This window comes from Phoenix dactylifera, chromosome 11, assembly GCF_009389715.1.
Source record: "Phoenix dactylifera cultivar Barhee BC4 chromosome 11, palm_55x_up_171113_PBpolish2nd_filt_p, whole genome shotgun sequence".
NCBI lineage: Eukaryota > Viridiplantae > Streptophyta > Magnoliopsida > Arecales > Arecaceae > Phoenix > Phoenix dactylifera.
This window is the reverse complement of record NC_052402.1, coordinates 10,586,063-10,607,125: the sequence shown is the minus strand read 5'-3', so window position 1 is coordinate 10,607,125 and position 21,063 is coordinate 10,586,063. Positions and strand designations below refer to the sequence as shown.

The window sequence follows — 21,063 nt, the reverse complement described above, 5'->3', positions numbered from 1 at the left end:
TGTCACAGGCCATAATCTAGATTTATTTTTAAACTGTTGTTAGAGTAGGGCATGGTATTGGCAGCAAGTTAGGCCCTTAAAGACGACACATAAATTTATAATATAATACACAAGGAACAGGGAGGCTACAACTAGGAAATAGAATATGGGGAAGGAAAGATTCACTCTGGACTGGTCCTCACTCCTAGCTGATGGCTCTCAAGGGTACGAGTCATCAATATTCTGCTCTCCTTCATTATTCTCAACTGGCCGCCATTGCCCCCACAAACGCATTACCCTACTGTTTATAAGTAGCACCCTTGGCAAGTTCTTCCCAGATCAGCTCACATGAAGTCCACAGAGTTTGGAACTTGAAAAAGTATATTTCCATTCCTCCATCCTCCTTGGAGCTGAGTAGTCCTCTCTACTCCCTTTGATCTCACAGTTAGAGACCACTCAGCTTCTCTTTGATCACTTCCAAACTCTCCTTTAGCAATTAGAACTAAGCTTTGAACTTTAGCCCTGAGCAATGGCCTCCAGTTCTCTGAGATCCTCAGGCAGCTCGAACAGCTCCTGGACCCTGAAGGAGAACAAGCTGTTCGAGCAGGCCCTGGCGAAGTATGACAAGGAGACCCCCGACCGATGGCACAAAGTAGCCCAAGCTGTCGGGGGGAAGACACCTGAAGAGGTGAAGCGCCACTATGAACTGCTTGTCGAGGACATTAAGCACATTGAGGCCGGTCATGTGCCGTTCCCCAATTACGGGTCCTCCAGCAGCATGGGAGGCCGCAGGGTGGCTCGTGAGGAGCAAAGGTAGTCAGTATATTCCACTCCCCACAGCTACTGTTCCATTCTTTTTTTCTTTTTTTTTCCCTTCTCATTCCCTTGCTCTCTCTCCTTCATATTTCTTACTCCTGGTTTTAAGGAATATGGCATCAATGGAACAGTTGCTCTCAGTTGGGGGTTTTGTATTATTTTTTGATAACAGGGACAACTCTTCACTATCCACTCTTCCTCAGCCTTTTGTCCCCCTATCCAACCCACCAAGACCACATGACATTATTCTAGCGCAGAACTTACAAAAAAACTATGTGGCTCTGATAATCTATGCATGGGATTTCCAAGGCTGACTTAGGCTTTTTAATAGGTTTTCCAAACGGCACCATCACTTGCGTCACTTTATTCTTTCATTCATATAGTCTTGTTATCCTACCTAAAAGGTACTTTTTTATTTTGAGAATTTACCTAAAAGGTACGTTGTTCTTGTTGTATCCCTTCTAATTCCCATAATGCTAAACTTCTTAAAATTTGGGTGTTTAGAATCATGTTAAAACCACTAAGCAGAACTAATGAGGTTTTGTTTCTTCACTTCTTTGGCAGGCTGAAGAATTTAAAGCTGAACTGAAACAAAAGCTAGAAAGCAATAGATATGTTCGCTTGCAGTAGTAGGAGTATCGTTCTCTCTGGAGATGCAGATACAAGTAAAGAATTCTATGCATATTGGTGAATCTAAGAAGATCAAATATCACTGATCTCTGAAGCCTTATCCCTTGTGTATCTTCCATTGTCTTCGCTGTTCCATCCTATTGTAAATTAACTGAAAAACTATGTTGTAAACATGTCTGGTTAGTCGTCTTGTTGTTGTGCTTGTTAGCTAATAAAAGTAAGTTTGATATATTTTCATGTAGTAACTTCTATTGTCTCTAACAAATTTCAGCAAAGAGGTGCAGCAGATATTTTTCTAAAGAAAAAAAGAGGTGGGAAAAAAGAAACAAAAGTGATAGCTGGTAGTTTCGGCTTTTCAGGGTTTGGTATTGAGTCAGAAGGAAATTTGTTGAAACATTTTAAGCACAAGTTTTCTAGAGTAGTAACTAGTACACCAAACTCTTAACAAGATCAAAGCATAAGCATGCAAGGACCTCCATGGTATGGGGATACTGCTTTATAAGCGGATGCCATGCATGATAGCCATCGCTAGTGGCTGGTTGCAATATTCTTCTCTCTCTCATGAATAAAGATATTAATACCTCAGCCTCTATCTAATGATCACAATAATAAAATATTCTGGCCTATGTCTTGCGACTAAAATATCGACACGTCTTCTCTCAAAAGAAAGACTAGAATATTGAAATATCGACATACACCTAGTCCTTTGCTTCGCTGCTGTTTTATCTATAATTCTTGTGTAAATTTAACCTAATGTTATGCATGCATACAATTATGCATGTTTTCGTACATAATTATATATGTTTTCTACATAGTTATGCGTAGGTGAATAAAGATCAGAGACTTGTGTACTCTCTCCCTTTCTTCTACTACTTTACTCTGGGATCCCCATCTTCACAAATCTGATGTTTTCATCATTTCACAAACTTAATGAAGTGGTGATGACTCTATTGCCTTTTTTTCGAAAAAATATTTTTTTATTTATATTTTTGAAGTATTATGAATGGAAATATTAAGGTATAATTGTTTGATGCAATAGCCAGTGATTATCAGCAGAACAGTGGGTGCCACCACCCTATATATGACCACTAGCTCCAATGTTGTTCTACCAGGGTTTTTTTTCGCTTAAAACTCGAAATATTATGTATGGAGGTACATAGTTAAATTTCATACGCATTAAGCTAGCCCATCGTAAACTTAAAAAACTAAAAATCTCTACCTTAAAAAGCAGTAAAAAAACTAAGCTCCACATAGTTATTACTGAACTTTTGATATGAAAAATGAACACCTAGATCCAAACCATCAGCAGCAACATCGGCCAAATCAATCATCATCAAAGTTCTCGGAGTCACCAGAGTCCTATATACAGGGTAGTGTATTGGCATAGCAGGCATATGGAAAACCTTTTATATCCCACATCCTTATATATGTAGTTGGGATGCAAGCAGTGACCATATGGCAAATCAACATTCAACAGGCACCACGTCAATCTTGAAATCCTCCAGGCATATTCCGGAAAGGATAATTATATGCCATACTTTGACTACAGTTCATGCTGAAGTACATAGTAAAACCCTGATAAAATAATGGAGCACAAATTGGTGAATTTTTTTCGGCACAAGATATCATAAAATTCCTAGTTCGCCATCTGTGGAAACCTCTAAAACTCTAGAAAGTATTACTAAATACCATAGACACACCTTCCTTGCAACAAGGGATCAGAACCTGAGCCTCATGGTGGATGATGCTTCAGCAAGATGCCCGAGGCATCGCCTCCATTGCCACGAGCATGCGCCGATACCCATCTCCATGCACGCGCTAATACCCGTCACCATGTATATGAACCTTTTTCACTCCCTTTATAGGCCAGAAAAGCACATCCATATTCATCAAATATCCAAAACCATGTATTGGCACATGAAGAAATGTATTAGTTTCCTTGTCGTTCACCAAATCAAATTAATGCAAACAAGAACTTGGTTCACATTAAAACACATTAAATTGAGTAGGAAGGAGCTGTTACTAAATCAAAAGATATGGCTCATATGGGGGTGAGTCTCGTTCACAAATTCAAAATATAGAAATAGTCTTTCTACATAGAGAACAACATTACAACCAATCCTCCCCCCACTTTACAGTAATTAGAGCCTTGTATTGTATATGGGGTCATCCCTCGGCTCATATGTTGCTATGGTTGGATGGGCACATATTTACAATACACTCCTTGGGGCATCTTAATAGCGGAGATTTCACTTATTTTGTATCATTTTAATTTTTCTAACTTAGCTGGTTGTACTTACATAAGAGCAGCTATATAAATGTCATTTTTTTATCCAAAAAAAAATAAAGGGAAACGATAGCGATTTTTATCCAACGCCATGTGTTTATCCAGCGCTATAATGCTATTACTCCTCGGGTTTCATAATTAGTTCGATATGTGTCTAAAAAGTCTTTCTTTCTTGGTGCCAGATTTGGGAGATCAAAACGGTCAATCAAAGCCATGAAATAATACAACGCCCGTTATTTTACACCACGCTTCGATGTTCATACTAACCGGCAACGGCTGAGGGGGGTTCGGATGGGATTGTGCGCTACGGCCCGCGAGTTCGGGATCATCCTTCGGAAGGGATACGAAATCGATAGGTGGTAATGGAGTGGGAAGGTAACGGGCGTCTAAAACCCTAATTCCTTTCTCGGACGTGACACCTTTGCTTCTTTGGGATTTGAATTTGCCTAATTTTCTCCTCATTGGATTCTTGTGTTAATTAGGGCAAAGGGCGGCCTCGAGTCCCGCGGCCATGCTTGCGGTGCTTATGATCAAGAAAGAGAAGCTCCAACAAGAGCTCCGCAACATCGAGAAGTAGGTAGTTCTTTGTTCTTTTGTCCCCACTTTTTTCTCCCCTCAAGTTTGATGACTGGTAATGCCAGCGAGAGAGGTCAAAAGTTTTAACTTTTTCTAAGCAGAGTATGATTTTTCTCTACTTCTACGATGGATTAGGTTTTTAGATATTCCTTCATGATGGAATTAGACAAAAGTGCCGATTTTTCCGACAGTATAGTGAATATAAATGTGAATGTTTTCGATGAACCTATACTCGAATTCAGGACAGGGTTCATGATTTGTTTGACTGACCAGGGTTCACTTGCATTCACTTTTTTGTGAGCTGATTGGTGCCGCGCACCAATATTTAAGGATGGGTGCTGATGTTTTTGAGAAGCCATAGTTTTTAATCAATATTGCTTGCGGTATTGTTAGGTATCAGTTCAGTTGATTTGTCGATTGGTACTCGCTGTCAACACAATATTGAGGTCGCTTTTGTTCTCATTAGCCCTATGCTCTTAAGCATTAGGAAATAATTGGTAATATTGTGTTGACAAAAGGTTATTCAATAGTCGAGCATCTTTACCAAAAAATGGTTTTATCTGTAAAGATGGGCAGCATTTATTCACTCATTACAGAAATTTCAAACAGTCAAATATTCTAGATATTGATGGATATGAAAATGGATGCTTATCTATAGGTTGTTGAAAGAGCAATAAAGGCATCAATATTTGCTGGTATTTATTTCTTCCTTTTGCAAAATGGTATTATTTAAGTTTACATAAGTGCTATGGAGTGCCTATCAATTCCCTTGCCAGTTCTCTATTTAGTGTTGCATTGGCGTGGATACTCCTTGCAATACCTTTGATGGTCTACGACTTAGAGACTAGCTACCTACAAGATTCAAATCAGTGGGGAAATGTATTGAGAGGTTTTGAAGGATTTCTATCATCATCAAAGAAGACTATTAAGTAAGTTGATTGAAGCTATCTTCCTCACAGAGCTTTTGCTTTGCATATATCTGGATGAATGGAGGTACACTTATTACCAGATTTATATGATAATCAATGACTATTCCTACATGCACTATCAACAACTTCCTTTACTATTTCCTAGAAATCTTTGGTAGGATATCACATTTATTTTGATGCATCTGCTGCCAGTAAAAGTCTGACATGTCATCATTTTATATCTATGTTTATTGCTGTTCATGTTGTTTTACATCAAGTATTGTCATTTCTGTAGTTTATTTGTCTCCTCAAAGATTTAATTTTTACTTGAGAATTGCATGGTCAACAAAGACCTGATCAATAGTGCTCCATCCACTAGCCTTTAGTGTTCTAAAGTATGTATGCCATGTTTCTATTAATTTTCAGTAAGGTGGAAGTGCTGGAGGTTAGGACCCTGGTCCCTGTCCCCTGGCTGTTGAGTTGTGACTTCAATGCCATCTCCAAGCCATCTGAGCGCAAAGGTCTTGCTGAACCCAGGAAAGATCCATTGACTAAAAGGAGATAAGAATATGGCCTCTACTAGAAGAAGGTTCAATCATATCTCGGCGATATCTTGGCATGGAGCTGATACCTGAGATCCTTCCCTAATGACGAACAATCTAACCAGCTGTTTTAAAGACATCCTGGGAACACCCTCGCCAGCCTCTATTGACTTGGATCCGAACTCTGTTGTTGATGGACTCTCAGTCAATCTTGCAGACCTTGAGGAACCCTTCACAGAGGAGGAGATCAAAAAGGCCACTTTCGGCTTGCCCAACAACAAGGCACCAGGGTCAAATGGATTCCCAGTTTTCTTCTTCAAGGTCTTCTGGAACGTCATCAAACAAGACTCAATCGATCTTTTTAATCAGCTAGCTATTTTCAAGAGATGCAGACCTTGGTCGCATAAGCTGTTCTTATATATAGCACTTGTTCACAAGAGAGAAGCTTCCAAACATCCATCTGACTTTAGGCCTCTCAGCTTGTTGGGCAACTCCTTTAAAATCATTACAAAGGCTCTTGCCGACAGATTACAAGCTTTCCTTGCTCGACTCCTTGATCAATCCCGATCTAGATTCATAATAGGCCGATGCATTTTGGAATGTTAAGTGCCTGTGAGGTAATTCTTTACTGCCACAATACAAAGAAAGAGGAATTCTATGTAAACTAGACTTTGAAAAGGCGTTTGATTGAGTCCAGTGGAATTTTCTTCAGTTCATTACAGAGAAGAGGCTTTGGACCTAAATGCAATAGTTGGATCTCCTCAGTTTTTACTTCAGGATGGCAGTGCTCCTTAACGGCAAGCAGGGCAACTGGTTCTCTTGCTAAAATGGGCTAAGGTAGGGGCTCCCAATCTCTCTTTATTCATACTAGTGGAAGATGTTCTCACAAAAATTCTCAACCGGGCAACTGCTAATAATCTGATAAGGGGATTGGGACCTAATCTTTGCAGTGGTAGACTGCAAAGCCTCCAATATGCAGATGGTGCCATTCTATTTCGTGGAGCCAATGAATCTCGATTGATGGCTTTAAGCATGCTTCAAGCCTGAAGGTTAGTTTCAGAGTCCATTGATCTATATGGGACAGCATATAATAAGGGAGTTCACTTTGCTTCGATTCTTGGATACAAAGTGCTGGAAGCCTAGGAGTGATAAACTTAGCTGAGTTCAATAGAGCTCTCCTCACAAAATGAGCTTGGAGATTGTAATATGATAGTTTAATACCATGGGTTCAACAAATCGGTTTGGCCTACTGCAGGAGATCAAACTTCAAAGGAAGATATAGCAGCTTTTACAAGTTGGAGGAACATGTGTAAATGCTTAAATGATTTCTGGATGAGCATTAAGTTTCTGCGTGGAAATGGATCTGAGATATTCTTTTGGAAAGACACCTGGTTGGGAGAACATGCTCTATCTATGCTTTTTGCCAGTCTCTTTTCTTTCTCCATAAACAAAGAAGCAATGGTCTCAGATTATTGGAATCCATGGATGTCTGCTGGACTCTAATAAAGCTTTAACCTTCCTATGACTCCATGAGCTATAGATGAGGTTCAAAGCCTAGCTGAGTTACTGGAGTTTATTAGGCATCAAACTCAAGGGATGTATTTCGTTGGAAATGTACTGCTAACAAAGTCTGCTCGGTAAAACCCTTCTGCCAGCTTATAAATCATGGTGGAATTATTTGTTCAATTGCGCTAGCCCTTTGGAAAGCTCAGTGCAGAGTGTCAAATTTTGTGGAGGTCATTAGTAAGAAAGGACAGCATGCTTTTTTTAATTGTCCTTCATGCAAAGCAAATTCAGAAGAAATTTGAACCCCTTCAACTACACTACCGTTTTGCTTCGAGGTCTTGAAGAAGTGTTAACATGGCTGTGGGGATGCATCGGCAGCACAGAATAGCTCCCAGATCTCTTCAGACAGATTGGAGGAGGACGCCACATCTCAAAAATTTTATTAATGCTTGGGGATTCCTTCGTTCTTCTCTTGGAGATTATGGATGGAAAGGAAAGGAAGAGTTTTTTTGTCAACAAGGAGCATACATTGGAGGCCACACTTCAGAAGGCTATCAGACTTTTATGCATTGGAACGCTTTGTTCCCTGTGAAGCTTCAACCAGGATGCAACAAGCTCCTCACAGGTCTTCAACCTCTGCTTCTGAATGATAATAACCTATATACCTAGTACTTAACGCTTGTATGTTCCCCATTTTGGGGGGGCCTTTTTTCTCGCTCTGGCTTCAAGAGAAACTCCTTGTAATGCCTTCATTTCCTTGATGAAAGAATGGTGGACCGTAGATAACTCCTTATTGAATGATGGACCTTATTGACTTTTTTCAGTGTTTCTTTTTTTCGGTTGTGACTTTTGTGCATTGATCAAAAATAATACCTCCCTTGGACCCAACTGTTTTCCTACGGAAAACACGCGCGTCCTGTCTGCTTCCATGCACGGTGTCGCTGAGGATCCGGCCAACCTCCCCATACTTCATTGCACCACCAAAGACCGAGACGAAGGCAGGAATAGAGAGAGATGGCAACGAGGGGAAGAAGGGAGTCAAGTTACGTTGCGAGTTCGCTCTTGCTGGCAGGGATTTTCCTCCTGCTACGGGGGACAGAGAACGGCGTTGGCTGACGGTTCGGCCATGGAGGAAGCCGAGGAGAAGACCGAGTCCTGGGCCAACTGGAGTCCAGGACAAAGTAACCGAGTCCGTCCCTTGTCTACTTCCTCTACCAACTAGGCAACTATTAACGTGTGAATGCTCTAAAATTCTTCCATGTTTGTTGTTCTTGCTTCTGTACTAATGGTGGTGGCAATTAATAGTGGTGGTAGTAATCATGGCAGATAAAAGGATTGCCGCAGGAAATGGTGCCAGCAAGCTATCCAGAGTTGCATCTGGTATGATTCAGACATGAATTATCGAAGTAACATTTGAGGTTGACGTGAAATCTCTTTTGTAATAAACCACGCGAGTTAAGGTTCCATGACTACCGGATCATGACCGTCTTGATGGTCTGATTCAATACTAGCCACACACCACATTGAGGTGCATGAAATGCAAGCATGGTCATGTATGCATCACAGATCAACAAAGTTGCAAGCATTGACTTGATCTATGGTCTGTGCTGCATACGATCATTTGATAGCCCTACTTTGCTTTCTAAATACAAGTTGCAGTTAATTATTTTGGTTGTGTGTTCTATGGAGAGGGTCTATATGCGTCCGTGTTTTAAATTAAAATCTTTGTTTTAGATGGAAAACGCTTTAAATTTGATGAATTGTGGACTGGGTAGATAATACCACTAGTCCTTTGTTATTGACATTTTTTAAAAAAAAGTTAGCCAGGCCCTCAAATGGGAGTCGAGGTGGATGATTGTTGTCGTAATCTAAGTTAGAGATGGCAGATCACGGCAGGATTCTAAAATTTCCAAATTTGAGATAAGACAAACGAAGGGGAAGGGTTGACACGCTCTTACTTTTCCTCTTATTCCCAACACTGAAAAATATAATAAAAAATTGGAAAAAAAAAAGAGAGAAACCGGATCACTTATCTAAATTAGAGAAGTGCTACGCCACCACGTGTATTCATAAAATTGTGCTATATATATTGCATTGTCTTGCCACATCACAACCAACTAGTTGGAAAAACAAAATGGAGTGACGAAAGATTCTTCCAAAAAATCTTATTTAATCATTTCTCTGAAGGAGAAGAACGAGGGCAGATGCATCATGTAACTTCGATGACGGTACAAAAGTAAATGGAATTCATTGATTTTGGGTGAACTCAGTAGAAGAAACATAGATTAGGCCGGGAAGAAGCTACAGCAATCTGCTTTGTAAATTAAAAGGAGAAAATCCACCGAGCAATTCTTCAACCAAAATCCTTCTCCAAATTACTTAACCCATGAATCCAAGCTAGAATTGGCCAATGCAAATTACCTCAAATTTTTATATGAATTGAGTATAAAATAGACTCGTGGATTGTAGTTATTCTGAGCTAGAAAACTCCACTTGGTGGTGCTTCCCCTAAAAGAAAATTTAAAAAAATAATAGAAGAGACAAAAAAGAAAGACAACTTGCAATATCGTACTATGTTAAATTGGAAAACTTGTCCCAAAACTGCAGGCCAGAAAAAAAAAGTCCAAAACTATTCCACCAACCTCTTATCTCACCTAAATACACCTAAATACAAGAATGAGAGCTCCTCGTCTCACTGTTGGCTATCTTTATGCAGACGCCGCCGAGTACGCGGCTGTGACGGCCGGGGAGGTCAAAGATGCCGTGATGGACAACCTCATGACGATAAGCTGCATGCAATTCTGAAGACAAAGGGTGGCAGCTCAGATCATCTTGAAGACTTGAAGCTGAACGCAATTCTGATGGCACAGTCAAGTAAAGACTCGAAGCCTGCCATATCAGATGAGAAGCTTATGGGAATGCTGAAGGCAGAGTCTCCCATGTCAGATGAGAAGTTTCTGGCAATATTGCTTGCATCTCCCATAACAGAGGAGAAGGTTATGGCAATTGGACTCGAAGAATTGCAAGACAGATCAGCTCGAAGAGACAAAAATAAATGCAATGCGGAAGGCAGGGACTGACAAAAGCTAAGATGAAAGATGAAGCAAATAAGGCCGAGAAGGCCTACCAGGAGGCGAAGGAGAAGGTCAAGGAGACCTAAGACACTGCGAAGGAGAAGGCATACCAAGCCACAGGTGATTTGGGGGGGGGGGGGGGGGGGGGGGCAAGATGAAGCAGAAGGTGGCGGTGGAGTTGTGAGCAGCCAGACCGAAAGCCTTCTCAATCTATGGAAGAAGTTTGAGAAGATCAGCTGCTCGTCACTTATTGAACTTCCAAGAGTTTTGAGACTTCAAGTTGTTTGTTTATGTAGCCAGTGTTTCTGAATTTTGGTGCTGCTGCTGCTGCTGTACCTTGTATTGCAGCATGTTGTATGAGAAGATTTGTTCAGCTGTTGAGCTGTTGCTTTTGGTACCATCAAGATACTGAGTTCGGCCTACGTGCAGGGAGAAACTTTACCTGGGCCACTCCTGTATTGCAGTATATTTTGTGGGAACTGGTCTTTGGATTCTCGCTTGCTCGTTTTACTGTTTTTTTTTTCTGGTGTTTAGTTGTTCCTAGCTTGATAAATTTGAAGTCTAATTAACACCATGCAATAGCTATCCTGATGGAAGTGTTGTCTCTTATGTGTTGCTTTCCATATCATTGCACTTACCTTAAACTTTGGTGTTTCTTGGAAACTTATAGAAGTTGAGATGGGGTATTTGGCAGATCACCAAAAGGTACAAGCAAGCACTGTCCAAATTCAAGAAATAAAAATAGGTTGCTCTACCAAGTCCATCACTAACAGTTTGGACTCTGAATCGCATTAAAATCTCAGCTTATTCGCATTCTTCACCACTCGAAAGGTTTTCTGGCTTTGGACCTTGGTGGGGGCATGTGAACCCTGATGATGGTATTCTTTCATATTTTTTTTAAAAAAATAACTAACATAGAAGTAAAAATTTTAAATTTGAATCAGCTGCCAAGCCAAGGAAGAAAAACTTTTAGTGTTATTTAGTTTGATTAATTCTTTTGAGCGATGACCGCAACCCAAAAAAAATGGGAGCGGTCATATATTCTTCATTCCATTATAAAGATTGTGCTGGTTATAATGTAGACGCTTGAGGCCAAGACATGCAATTTTATTCAAATTTTTATAGCAATATATGGAACTTTAGTCACGAATCACTCTTTTACTGGCATTCGACCAAGAGGAATTTTTCAGTAAATGATAAACAGATATCACCATGCACACATGAGTTACAAAGTTAATGGCTCCTCAGACCTGTTCATTCCTCTCTCTCCATCCTTGCACGGGGCTACCCATCTCTCTCCTTGATGTCCTACAGTCAGGAGTTCCTTTGATTTTAAGGTAAATACATTGAAATGACTTGAAATTAAGAAGTTCGCTCTTATTTGGAGAATAAACAATTTCTATGAACATTAAGACAGCTGAAACCCAAACTGCACTGATCTTAAAATAATTTTGGTCAGTGAGGCATCGAGGAAGTGGCTCCCATGATATAGTTGCCTGCCATGGGAAATGGATGGAGAAGGACAACATGAGGGGAAAAAAAGAGAGGAAGAAATAAAGACTTGTAATAGCTGCTTCAAAAAATGAACGGAGGACAGTGCAAAGAAATGTATAAGTAGGAAGCAAGGAACAAGGATTTATAGTTGCCATCACAAGAAATGGATGGAGAAGGACGACACAGACAAATGTAGTTGGAAGCAATGAACAAAGATTCAGGAAAAGACCCCAAAGTAGGGAGCAATCCTATATATTTTTGTATTATCTACTTCTCTTCTATGCTGTAACTTATGCTGATCGTACTCTCTTCTCTTCTTTTGTTTCTGATTAAAATTTGGTGACTGATTTGGACTACACCCAATAGTGTCCTTCCTCTTCAAAAAAAAAAAAAAAAAATGCTATTCATGCCTGTTACCACTTATAGAGTCGAATCCCATAGGTAACCTGAAAGCATTTCTAATTAGTTAATAATATGCAACTCTGTTCTTTTATTTCACAAAAAAATAAAATCATGAAAACTTATAAACCGGCTCGAGCAGTCCTAAAATACAATGGGTTCAACTAAATATCCACGGTCATAATTGATAGTCATAGATGAGGACTCTCTACCCATATAAATATATCTCTATGTCGTGTTTTAGAAAGATATAACAATCCAAAACCTCATCCAAAACAACTAGCTGAAAGATATTTTTTGAGTTTCTTAATTTTACATATGATCGGACTGTGGCTAGTCTCTATAAGCCCATGCTACAATTTTTTCTACTCCATATGGACCATAGGCTGGGCCTACTTTAATATCATTGGTAACAACTCAGGACCTCACCTTAAATAGCTAGCCAAAAACTATTTTTTTGTGCTCCTTAGTCCTATTAAGTACCCAAAATCTTCTGACAAATAATCAACATGAAACTAAATACACGCCCACACAGATTCTTGCAATAGATTACAAAGTATAGACATAGAAGCACCACTTCTTTTTCTAAAAAAAATCTTGAAGCATATGAGCTTTTAACCAGGAATAAGGACATATGAACTCAAAATCTATTATGATGGTGCTTCCTCATGTTTTAATTACTTATCACAAATAAGGCCAAGTTCAGTGGGAACTTCTCTTCAGGAGGAGAAGGTTCTCTTACAAGTCATGAGAAATGCTAGCAGTTAGTCGTGGTCTTTGACCTTCATCACTTATATGGTTTGCAATAATTTATATCAATATAATAGTCTTGGCCTATGGTTTTTTTTGTATAAAAAAATAAAAATATAGATTGACTAAATGAATCAACCAAGATTCAATTAACTATTTATGAATGATACATGGAAGGTACATGATTAGTCTTAGCCTATGCCTGTTTATATAAAAATAAAAATATATATTGACTAGCCATATCAACCTGGATTCAACCTGGCTCATGTTGGTCACTTGTCACCCATATGAGAGGTCACGTATGGATATTTTCGTTCAAATCACTCAGCAATATTAAATCCTCTTACTTGAGGTGTGAAAAGAACCTCCATTCGATCCTCTAATTGATCTAAACAAAGATCAATCTTGAGAGAAAATTCAAAATCTGAAAATAATGCTGCATGTGCATTGCAAAGAAGCAGAAGGTTTTTACAAAAAATCTAAACAAAAAAGACCACTGGACAGTAAGATGTCGATTTCAAAATTAAAAAGAATTTCTTCGACATAATTTGAAATATTTATATTTCTCTTGTACATCATGTATCCTCAAAAAGTTAGGCTAAAACTGCATGGTTATAATTATAATTATGATACACATATATGAGACGTGCAAAATGAAATATAGCCTAAATATTCTCCTCCATCATCCGACCTTCCATAATCACTACCCAAGTCGATGCATACATCACAAGATTAACTCAAAAGTGATGCTTTTGTGAAACTTTTCTTTCTTCAAATTAGGCCATTGGTGAGAAGATTTCTTCCTTCAAAGTTGAGCTATTATCCAAATCCATTTCTCCTATTTTTGCTACTTTTATTGCTAGCAGCAGTTAAAATTGACCTGACCAAAAATCCGCCTTCAGCTATGCTTGAATTTTTCAGCACGACTCAGATTCAGGTCAAATTGTTTGAACTGGACTTTAAATAGATCAGGAATGGTCAGCACTTAGAACTGAATTGGTTGTCAAGAGTAAAGTTTATTTGGGAAAATTAGTAGCAAACTTGACTTGCCCAACATATTGTCATCCCTATATACAGATACATTATCAATTTCCAAATAGAAGTGCAAATCCGGCCAGGTTTATTTAATTTTCCCAATATAAAATAAGTGGAAAATGTAAATAAGAATTGACTAAGATATTAGATAGAAATTTATGCAATTCCTGTACAATAATTGGGAGAAAATCATTGCAAGCTAGGAGGGTGCCGCTTATGCAATTAGAAAATTCTTTGAAAGCTTAGACTAGCCAATATAACATCCCTTACATAAGTGGGCCCTATATGGCCAATAAATAGATTAAAAAATTATTATTTGAATTATTTATACAAAAAATAATTAAAAAATTGGTAGAATTTTAGTATAAGATTACTTCCAACCAAATACAGTAACTTTTTTTGGTTACCATTTTTCAGAGTAATTTTTCACCAACCAAATGCGGTAAACTTTATTTTCTCTAGCATTCATTTTCTCAGATAAATGCCTCCCACAAACCATCAAATTTCCAAGAATCATCAGATTACCCTTAATCTAACATACGTCAACCAAACAAACCCTCAAAGTTTTGAGAAGATTCAACCCTTTTGATCTTAAAAATGTGGTAAAACGATTCCATTTTCCTGATACCCACCCATTAAATAATTAAAAAACATGTGTAAAATGTTAAGAAGTCAAATTCGTTCAATGTTATATTGAATTGCAACATAAAATTTTATCAAAGGGAGAACATAAAAGTATGTTCTTTTTGGTTGAGCGGTTAATGAGCCAAAAAATGTGCTAGAATGCGACACGAAGGCACATGCAGGCATAAAGTACTCGATCGTAATAATTGTACTGATGTTTCAAAAAAAAGAGTCCGGCAACACAAAACGTTGTCATCCAAAATAGTATACTTTCTTGCACATTTGATGCACCTTAATTGTTTTTTTGGCAAGCCATGCACCTAAATTTTTCAGTAATTAAAGACACAAGACGCTTGTTATAGAGGAACCAAGTTGCATTGAGACTCTAATAAAAGCAAGATCACGCCTTACCAACCAAAACAGGTGAAGCCACAAATGAAGAGTCCAGCCACAATAGACTTTTCTACTTAACAAACAATAAAGATATGCATTATTTTCTTTGGCATTTAAAACCTTGTAATCTCCCCCACAGTAGTAGTTCTTGATATGGTTATTACGCCGATCACATAGCAAACTTATATTTGATGGGCAACTTTTGGAAAAACAAAATAACAGACATTTTAATCACTAAACATAGTGTATTTGAGTGACCCAATCAAGACAATCAGGTGATAATTATCCAATAATTATCCAAATGTATATGATGGCTTTTAACTGAGACATTGTTTTGGAGAGTGTTAATTAAGTGCGAGTTTATTATTCTAGTGTGATGGATTCTTTTGTAAGAAAATATAAATATATAAATAAATCTATCTCATCCTATAAGCTTAAGTTTTTAGGACAAGTGGTGATTTCAACATGGTATCAAGGCCAACATATGAGGAGTGTAAGAAAATATAAATATATAAATAAATCTATCTCATCCTATCAGCTTAAGCTTATAGGATAAGTAGTGATTTCAACATCTTTCACAAAATCAAAATATTAAAAAAAAGACACTGATCTATTCTAAAGCTAAAGCCATGATAATAAGAAATGGTAAACATGTTAAGTCATCTAAATAGTATATAAAATTATAGTACAAAGTGCCCGAGAAATGCTTGAGAGAGCCATAATTTTCTAATTAATGAATATTTAACAGCAGTTGGTAGTTCAAATTTTTAAGCAACACTCAATTTTTAAAGCCAAAAAATTTCTACATAATTTTTATGGAAAACCAAGAGAATTCATTCGGTAAAATAGAATTTTGAAATGTTGAACTATTTCCAGGAAAATGAAAATTCATCTTACTCTATTTATGTGTGATTTTTCTTTCCCTTTGAAAGCCCTAGAGAAAGTTTTACTTCAGGAAAAAAAAAAGGGCCCTAGAGGAAGTATATAGAGTGCTGTGCAAAAAGGTATAACCCATTTCAAGTTCAATTACAGGCACGTGATGTATGGGAGAATATTTAGCCATGGATCAAAAGAACCAAGACGCAATGTTTGAGATCCAAAATACCAAAATCATATTACTGTTCAATTTTTTTCTCTTTAAGAGTACACATGAACTAGGTTGGATAAACTATATAAAAAAATCAGCTTTCTCTTACCGCATGCCAATGTGATATGACTTGATTCATTAAAATATTTGTATACCTTTTATTATAGTTTGTAAGAGGTTTATTGGAGACAAATTCAAATACAAATTTTGAGACAAATTATTTTAACCCTATTTGGCTAATAATTTTTTGTTTACAAGACATGAAGTTGATATGGTGAGCAAGATATAATATTTGGCATGCTCTGATGACAAAATGTGAACTCAGATGATTTGCAGAATCATGATATTTTGTTACTCTTGCATTATTTTTTAAGCAAGAATGTTATGAGTTTATATGTCATCTAAAGTTATTGAATTTAATCCATGTAAAGATTAATTTTCTTTATTTCCCAAAAACTTCAAAGTCTGTGATTTACAACTTTTTCATCCTACAACTTTGCTAATACTCTATGTTTAATAGCCAAACACCTCTCAAAACATTGAATTTTTATCCATGAATTATCTCATTAAACAAAAAGAAGAATAATTTTCAAGTCATTACACCTTAAATTTGAGACTCAAAATATCATGAAATGAATTAAATTTTGGACTGCACACAACCTTGTCCTTGGAGTCAACAGACCTCTGGCACCTATTCTGCCAGCAAGCCTCCCCCCACTCTTTAGCCCTCAACTTATACAGGTTTGCTTTTAATTCAACTGATATGCACTTAAATGAGCCCTCACCTGCTGCTTTGTTGCCTTTCTAATCAAGAGTGGGTGCCTTTCCTCATTTCCTCTAGAAACAAGATGTCAATTGAAAGAATGCATTTAAGCAAGATAAATATCACAGAGACAAGTACATAAAAATGTAAAAATCGTAATTAATATGGTTGCAAATGTGCATATCATGCCCCAAATTTACATGAGTGCAGCATTCCCAAAACGTTTTAAGCATGTGTGAGATCTCAAAACGTTCAAAAAATAAGTTACATGAATTTGTCCTCTAGGGTCTAACATAACATGTCTGAAAGTTCAAAGAAAAGCATATTAGAGCCCCAACTAATAGGGATAGGACTATAAGATAATAAATAGCCAAATAACATTTTAATCCATTTCGAATAGCTCCCACGGCAATTAAAAGAAACGGGATAGAAGAAGAAATTAAAACCATTTACAGCATACTCATGTTTGTTTTTGTTTCTTATGGCTGCAGGAGAATCCATCTCTCTCTCTCTCTCTCTCTCTCTCTCTCTCTCTCTCTGTGTGATTAAATTGGTTTCCGGGCAAAACAGGTTCTTTAAACACAAAAGAGAAGAAATGGGATAAAGGGTTTGATCTCTTTAATGCGCTTCCTACCAAATACCAATGTATTCACTACTATGATCAGTGTGAGGCCTCCCTTCGGTTAAAAACGGAAAAGAACAGCACCTTAATTAAGGACGCTCAGCCCAAAGAACCCAAGGGACACACCGAAAACTGAAGAAAAGAAACATCTTGCTTTGTTTCCGATGCCAACTTTAGGTCACCGGCAACCTAAAGAAACCGGAAAAATAAAAACTTTCAGAAAAAAAGCGTAAGGGGCACCTGTAGCGCGTCCTATTGCAATAAAAACAAAGACAAAATTAGATGGTGCAAACTAGCACAAAAATTAAACAGAAAGAAGTTTATCCTTGGACAAAAGACGGGTGTCTCATCAGGACGCATTGCACGTACTCTCTTTTATCATGTTACCGAGAAGACTAGAATGTCAAACGAGCGATCCCATCCTTGGATTTGAAGGCACTCTCGTTAGATGCATTATTCTGCGGAAAATTTGTCCTCCTGGTCACAGTCTAATATCTAGTCATTTCAGAGGCCGTGCAGCCGGCAAAGTTGAAAACATGAAGAAAATTTAGAAATTCCTTCGCACGGCGGAGAGTGCTCAGAGTGTACGAGCACCGCCGTTTGAAGACCTTTACCCACAAACCCAACCACTTTGGAGAACAAATGGTAGGGCCGGTAAGGCAGAACGACTATGCTAACAAACTGAAGAAATGAAATGAGATGGGTTTCATTTGATCGGAAATTAAGATCCTAAGTAGATGAAAGCAAGGATTTAGATCATAACATATGTAAAAAAAGAAAAAAAAAATCACTGGAAAATAATGCTGAAGAAGAAGAGATTAGAGGGAAGTAGCCAAACCAGTGGTAAAACTCTCTCCTTTCTTCTTTATGCTGTGCGCCTCCTTCTCAACCCTTTTGTTTCTTCTCTTTCATAATGAAACCAGCCTATTAAACTGCTGTCAAGGCTGCTGCTCGTGTTGCTGCTGCTGCTCCTCCTGTTGCGGTTGCTGCTGGGGTTGCCTTCTGATGGTGTGCTTGTTGTTGTGCATCCAAACTTTCAGAACTTGCCTTCGGACACCGACCTCGGCGCAGACTTGCTGGACCAAGGCCTCATCTTGCTTGTGGATCCGCCACCCGACGCTTTCCGCGAACGCCAGCATCTTCTCCTTTTGCTCCGCCGTGAACTTTGTCCGGAACCTTTTCTTGGACGCCAACCCCGGTGGCGGCGCCCCGGCGTTCATCCTCTCCTCGCTCGACGACTCCGTCGTCGTCCCGCCGCTGCCGCTGGTGTTGCCGCCGAACGCCACCGCCACCGACGACGACCCCGGCGCCGCATGGGAGGGGCTTGGGGGGAAGCCCAAGGGATACGGCCTGTGGTGGTGGGCCAGGGGGTGAGGCGGGGGGAGTAGGATGGGGAGGCGGGCGACGCCGCGGTAGTAGGAGGAGGATCCGGCATTGGGATCGCCGTCGACCTCCCTGCGGTGGAAGCTCCGGTGGCAGCCGCAGGCGGCGCACTTCAAGGCGTCTGGCGTGCCGACGTCGCCGGAGGGCATGAACTCGCCGCAGCCGTCGACGACGTGGCCGCCGATGGCGGCCGCGTGGTTGCGGAGGCACTCGCGATAGCGTGCAGCGGATTCTATTGCAGTCGCCGGGGTCCTTCCGCTGCTGGCCGACGCTATGGGTGAAGGCGGTACGGTGGGGATGGCAGCATCTGGATCGGGGTCTTTTCCGAGGTAGTGAGATGGATGGGGATGTATGGGTGGGTTGAGGGGTGGCGGCGTTGGGGTGTCGCCGAACACCTTGTCGTTTCTATAACCAGGTCTAGGACTAGGAGAGAGGAGAGAGGAGGAGGGGGAGGGCTTTGAGAAGGCGGATCCACTGATGGGAGGAGGGTGGTTGTAACCCAAAGAACTGGGCATCCCTATATCTTCATCTTGATTCGTGAAGTCCATCAATTCTATTACATCTCTGATACATATATAGCTGTTGATCAGTTCTTCTTTTCTCAATCCGTGAACGAAAGAGAACTGAATGCTTGCGAGCTAGATCAGGCGAGGCTCATGGGATGGATGGGGAGGAAGGCCAGGCCTTGGGGATTGGGGTGCAATAACGCCCACAAGACGAGGAGCAGGTGGGGAGAGAGAGAGGGAGAGAGGGGTGGGGGTGGGAAAAAGGAGGGGGTGAGAGGGACCTAACAGCGGAGCGCAGCACTGACAGCTTCTTTCCTTTTTTTTCTCCCCCCCTTCTTACATACGCAAAACGCACACACCTCCACAACCTTTTTCACCATGCTCTCTTTTTTACCTGGGCACAGTTCTTCCACCCTGCTGGCTTCAACTTGTGGACAAAAGCATGGTACAGAGCGGTGGAGCGGTTATCCTCCAAATTTAAGGCATATTTGGTTTAAAAAATTAGACTCCAAAATTAAAATAGAAATAAGTAATTTTTATTTCAATCTTAGGAAGGAGTCCTACTTTTATATTTCAAAGAAAAATATGAATATTCTAGTTCTCAAAAATCTAATCTCTATTACTTCCTAGTATTTAAATTTTATTTTAATTTTTGTCACGAACTTAATATGGTATGGCCATTTCAATTTCGAACCAAATACGTCTTATATATTTTAATTTTACTTTCTAGTATTTAAACTTCTTACTTTTTCAATCAGCAAAAAAAAAAAAAAAAAAAGCCTTCCTCGTTATTTGCTTAAGATGACTTGACATGGTTCCGGAAAAGAAGGCAGACAAGAAGGTAGTCAAATTAACTTCACATAAAACTCCCTGGGTGTTATCTTATGGAGACAATCAAGTGACATTTTGGCGAGCTTAGTTAAGTGCAGCCCGCAAATCTTGCCTTCCATGTATTAGCCAGCCAGCTGGTGGCTTTGTCTGAACGTCCAAAGAGTGTACATGGCCCACAGCCTCTGTGAACAACTTGAAGGAAAGCGTGGCTTACGGTGTCCTTTATAAATAACCTAATCAAGCACGAGGGCTTCGATAAGATAAACAGATTCTGCCAAGTACCGTCGCTTTTTCAACAAATTGAATTGGGATCAGAATTGGGTACAGTCCACGATACAAAATTTCTATTGAGGTAGGTTGCGAAATAATAATGTTACGTTTGGTAATGGGGAGGGCATTAAAAGCCCTGAGGACACTTTGCTGCAGGGCACTGCCATGCAACATGCTGTCCACTAAGTAGCTGATGTGTATCTGTATCCAGCCTCTGTAACATTCAGATACAGTGTGGAAAAGGACCCTAGAGACAGTGCCTTCCTCGACAAAATCAAGAAAAAGCTAATTACCCTTCACATCCTCTGTCGACCAAATGATCTGGACTTTGCAGTGAGCTTCAATAACTATGTAGAAGTCCAACTTTTTAGCATCTAATGTTATGAACTTTGTCACCGTGGTTTCTTTTACTATATATGTTGTCGGGATAAAGAGTTTTGGACTTAGTTCCACATCAACTATATAACGAAGAGGTCTATTGTTTAAATGGAGAGAGGCAATCCCTTTCTCTTCAGAGGTATCTTTTGAGAGGCAAAATCGTACGTTGAGAAGAGACTATGAAACCCCCTTCAAAGCGGATAATATCTC

At 39.3% G+C, this 21,063-nt stretch overlaps 2 protein-coding genes and 1 long non-coding RNA gene across 4 annotated transcripts; 2 read left to right on the top strand and 1 right to left on the bottom strand.

Annotated features, from left to right (window-relative positions):
- The first annotated feature begins 307 nt into the window (after positions 1 to 307).
- On the top strand, positions 308 to 1,654 carry LOC103714992 (protein RADIALIS-like 3). Its single transcript, XM_008802490.3, has 2 exons — positions 308 to 792; positions 1,360 to 1,654. The coding sequence occupies exons 1-2, from the start codon at positions 509 to 511 to the stop codon at positions 1,382 to 1,384; spliced, it is 309 nt and encodes a 102-aa protein (XP_008800712.1). The 5' UTR covers positions 308 to 508; the 3' UTR covers positions 1,385 to 1,654.
- A 2,101-nt stretch (positions 1,655 to 3,755) lies between these two features.
- On the top strand, positions 3,756 to 8,067 carry LOC113463248. 2 transcript variants are annotated; one of them, XR_003387149.2, is made up of 3 exons: positions 3,756 to 4,087; positions 4,195 to 4,289; positions 5,623 to 8,067. It is a non-coding gene; the product is annotated as an uncharacterized LOC113463248 (long non-coding RNA). The 2 variants fall into 2 exon arrangements; XR_003387150.2 differs by having other exon boundaries at positions 3,757 to 4,087; positions 4,195 to 4,285.
- A 3,385-nt stretch (positions 8,068 to 11,452) lies between these two features.
- Positions 11,453 to 19,670, bottom strand: LOC103714994 (zinc-finger homeodomain protein 6). Its single transcript, XM_039131562.1, has 2 exons — positions 18,324 to 19,670; positions 11,453 to 16,937 (listed from the first exon to the last, which is right to left on the bottom strand). The coding sequence occupies exon 1, from the start codon at positions 19,414 to 19,416 to the stop codon at positions 18,424 to 18,426; it is 993 nt and encodes a 330-aa protein (XP_038987490.1). The 5' UTR covers positions 19,417 to 19,670; the 3' UTR covers positions 11,453 to 16,937; positions 18,324 to 18,423.
- Between the last annotated feature and the right edge of the window lie 1,393 nt (positions 19,671 to 21,063).

Coding starts and splice junctions, on each gene's coding strand:
- LOC103714992 (XM_008802490.3), top strand. CDS start 509: ATGGCCTCCAGTTCTCTGAGATCCTCAGGCAGCTCGAACAGCTCCTGG. Junction 793..1,359: donor GTGGCTCGTGAGGAGCAAAG/GTAGTCAGTATA, acceptor CTTCTTTGGCAG/GCTGAAGAATTTAAAGCTGA.
- LOC103714994 (XM_039131562.1), bottom strand. CDS start 19,416: ATGGACTTCACGAATCAAGATGAAGATATAGGGATGCCCAGTTCTTTG.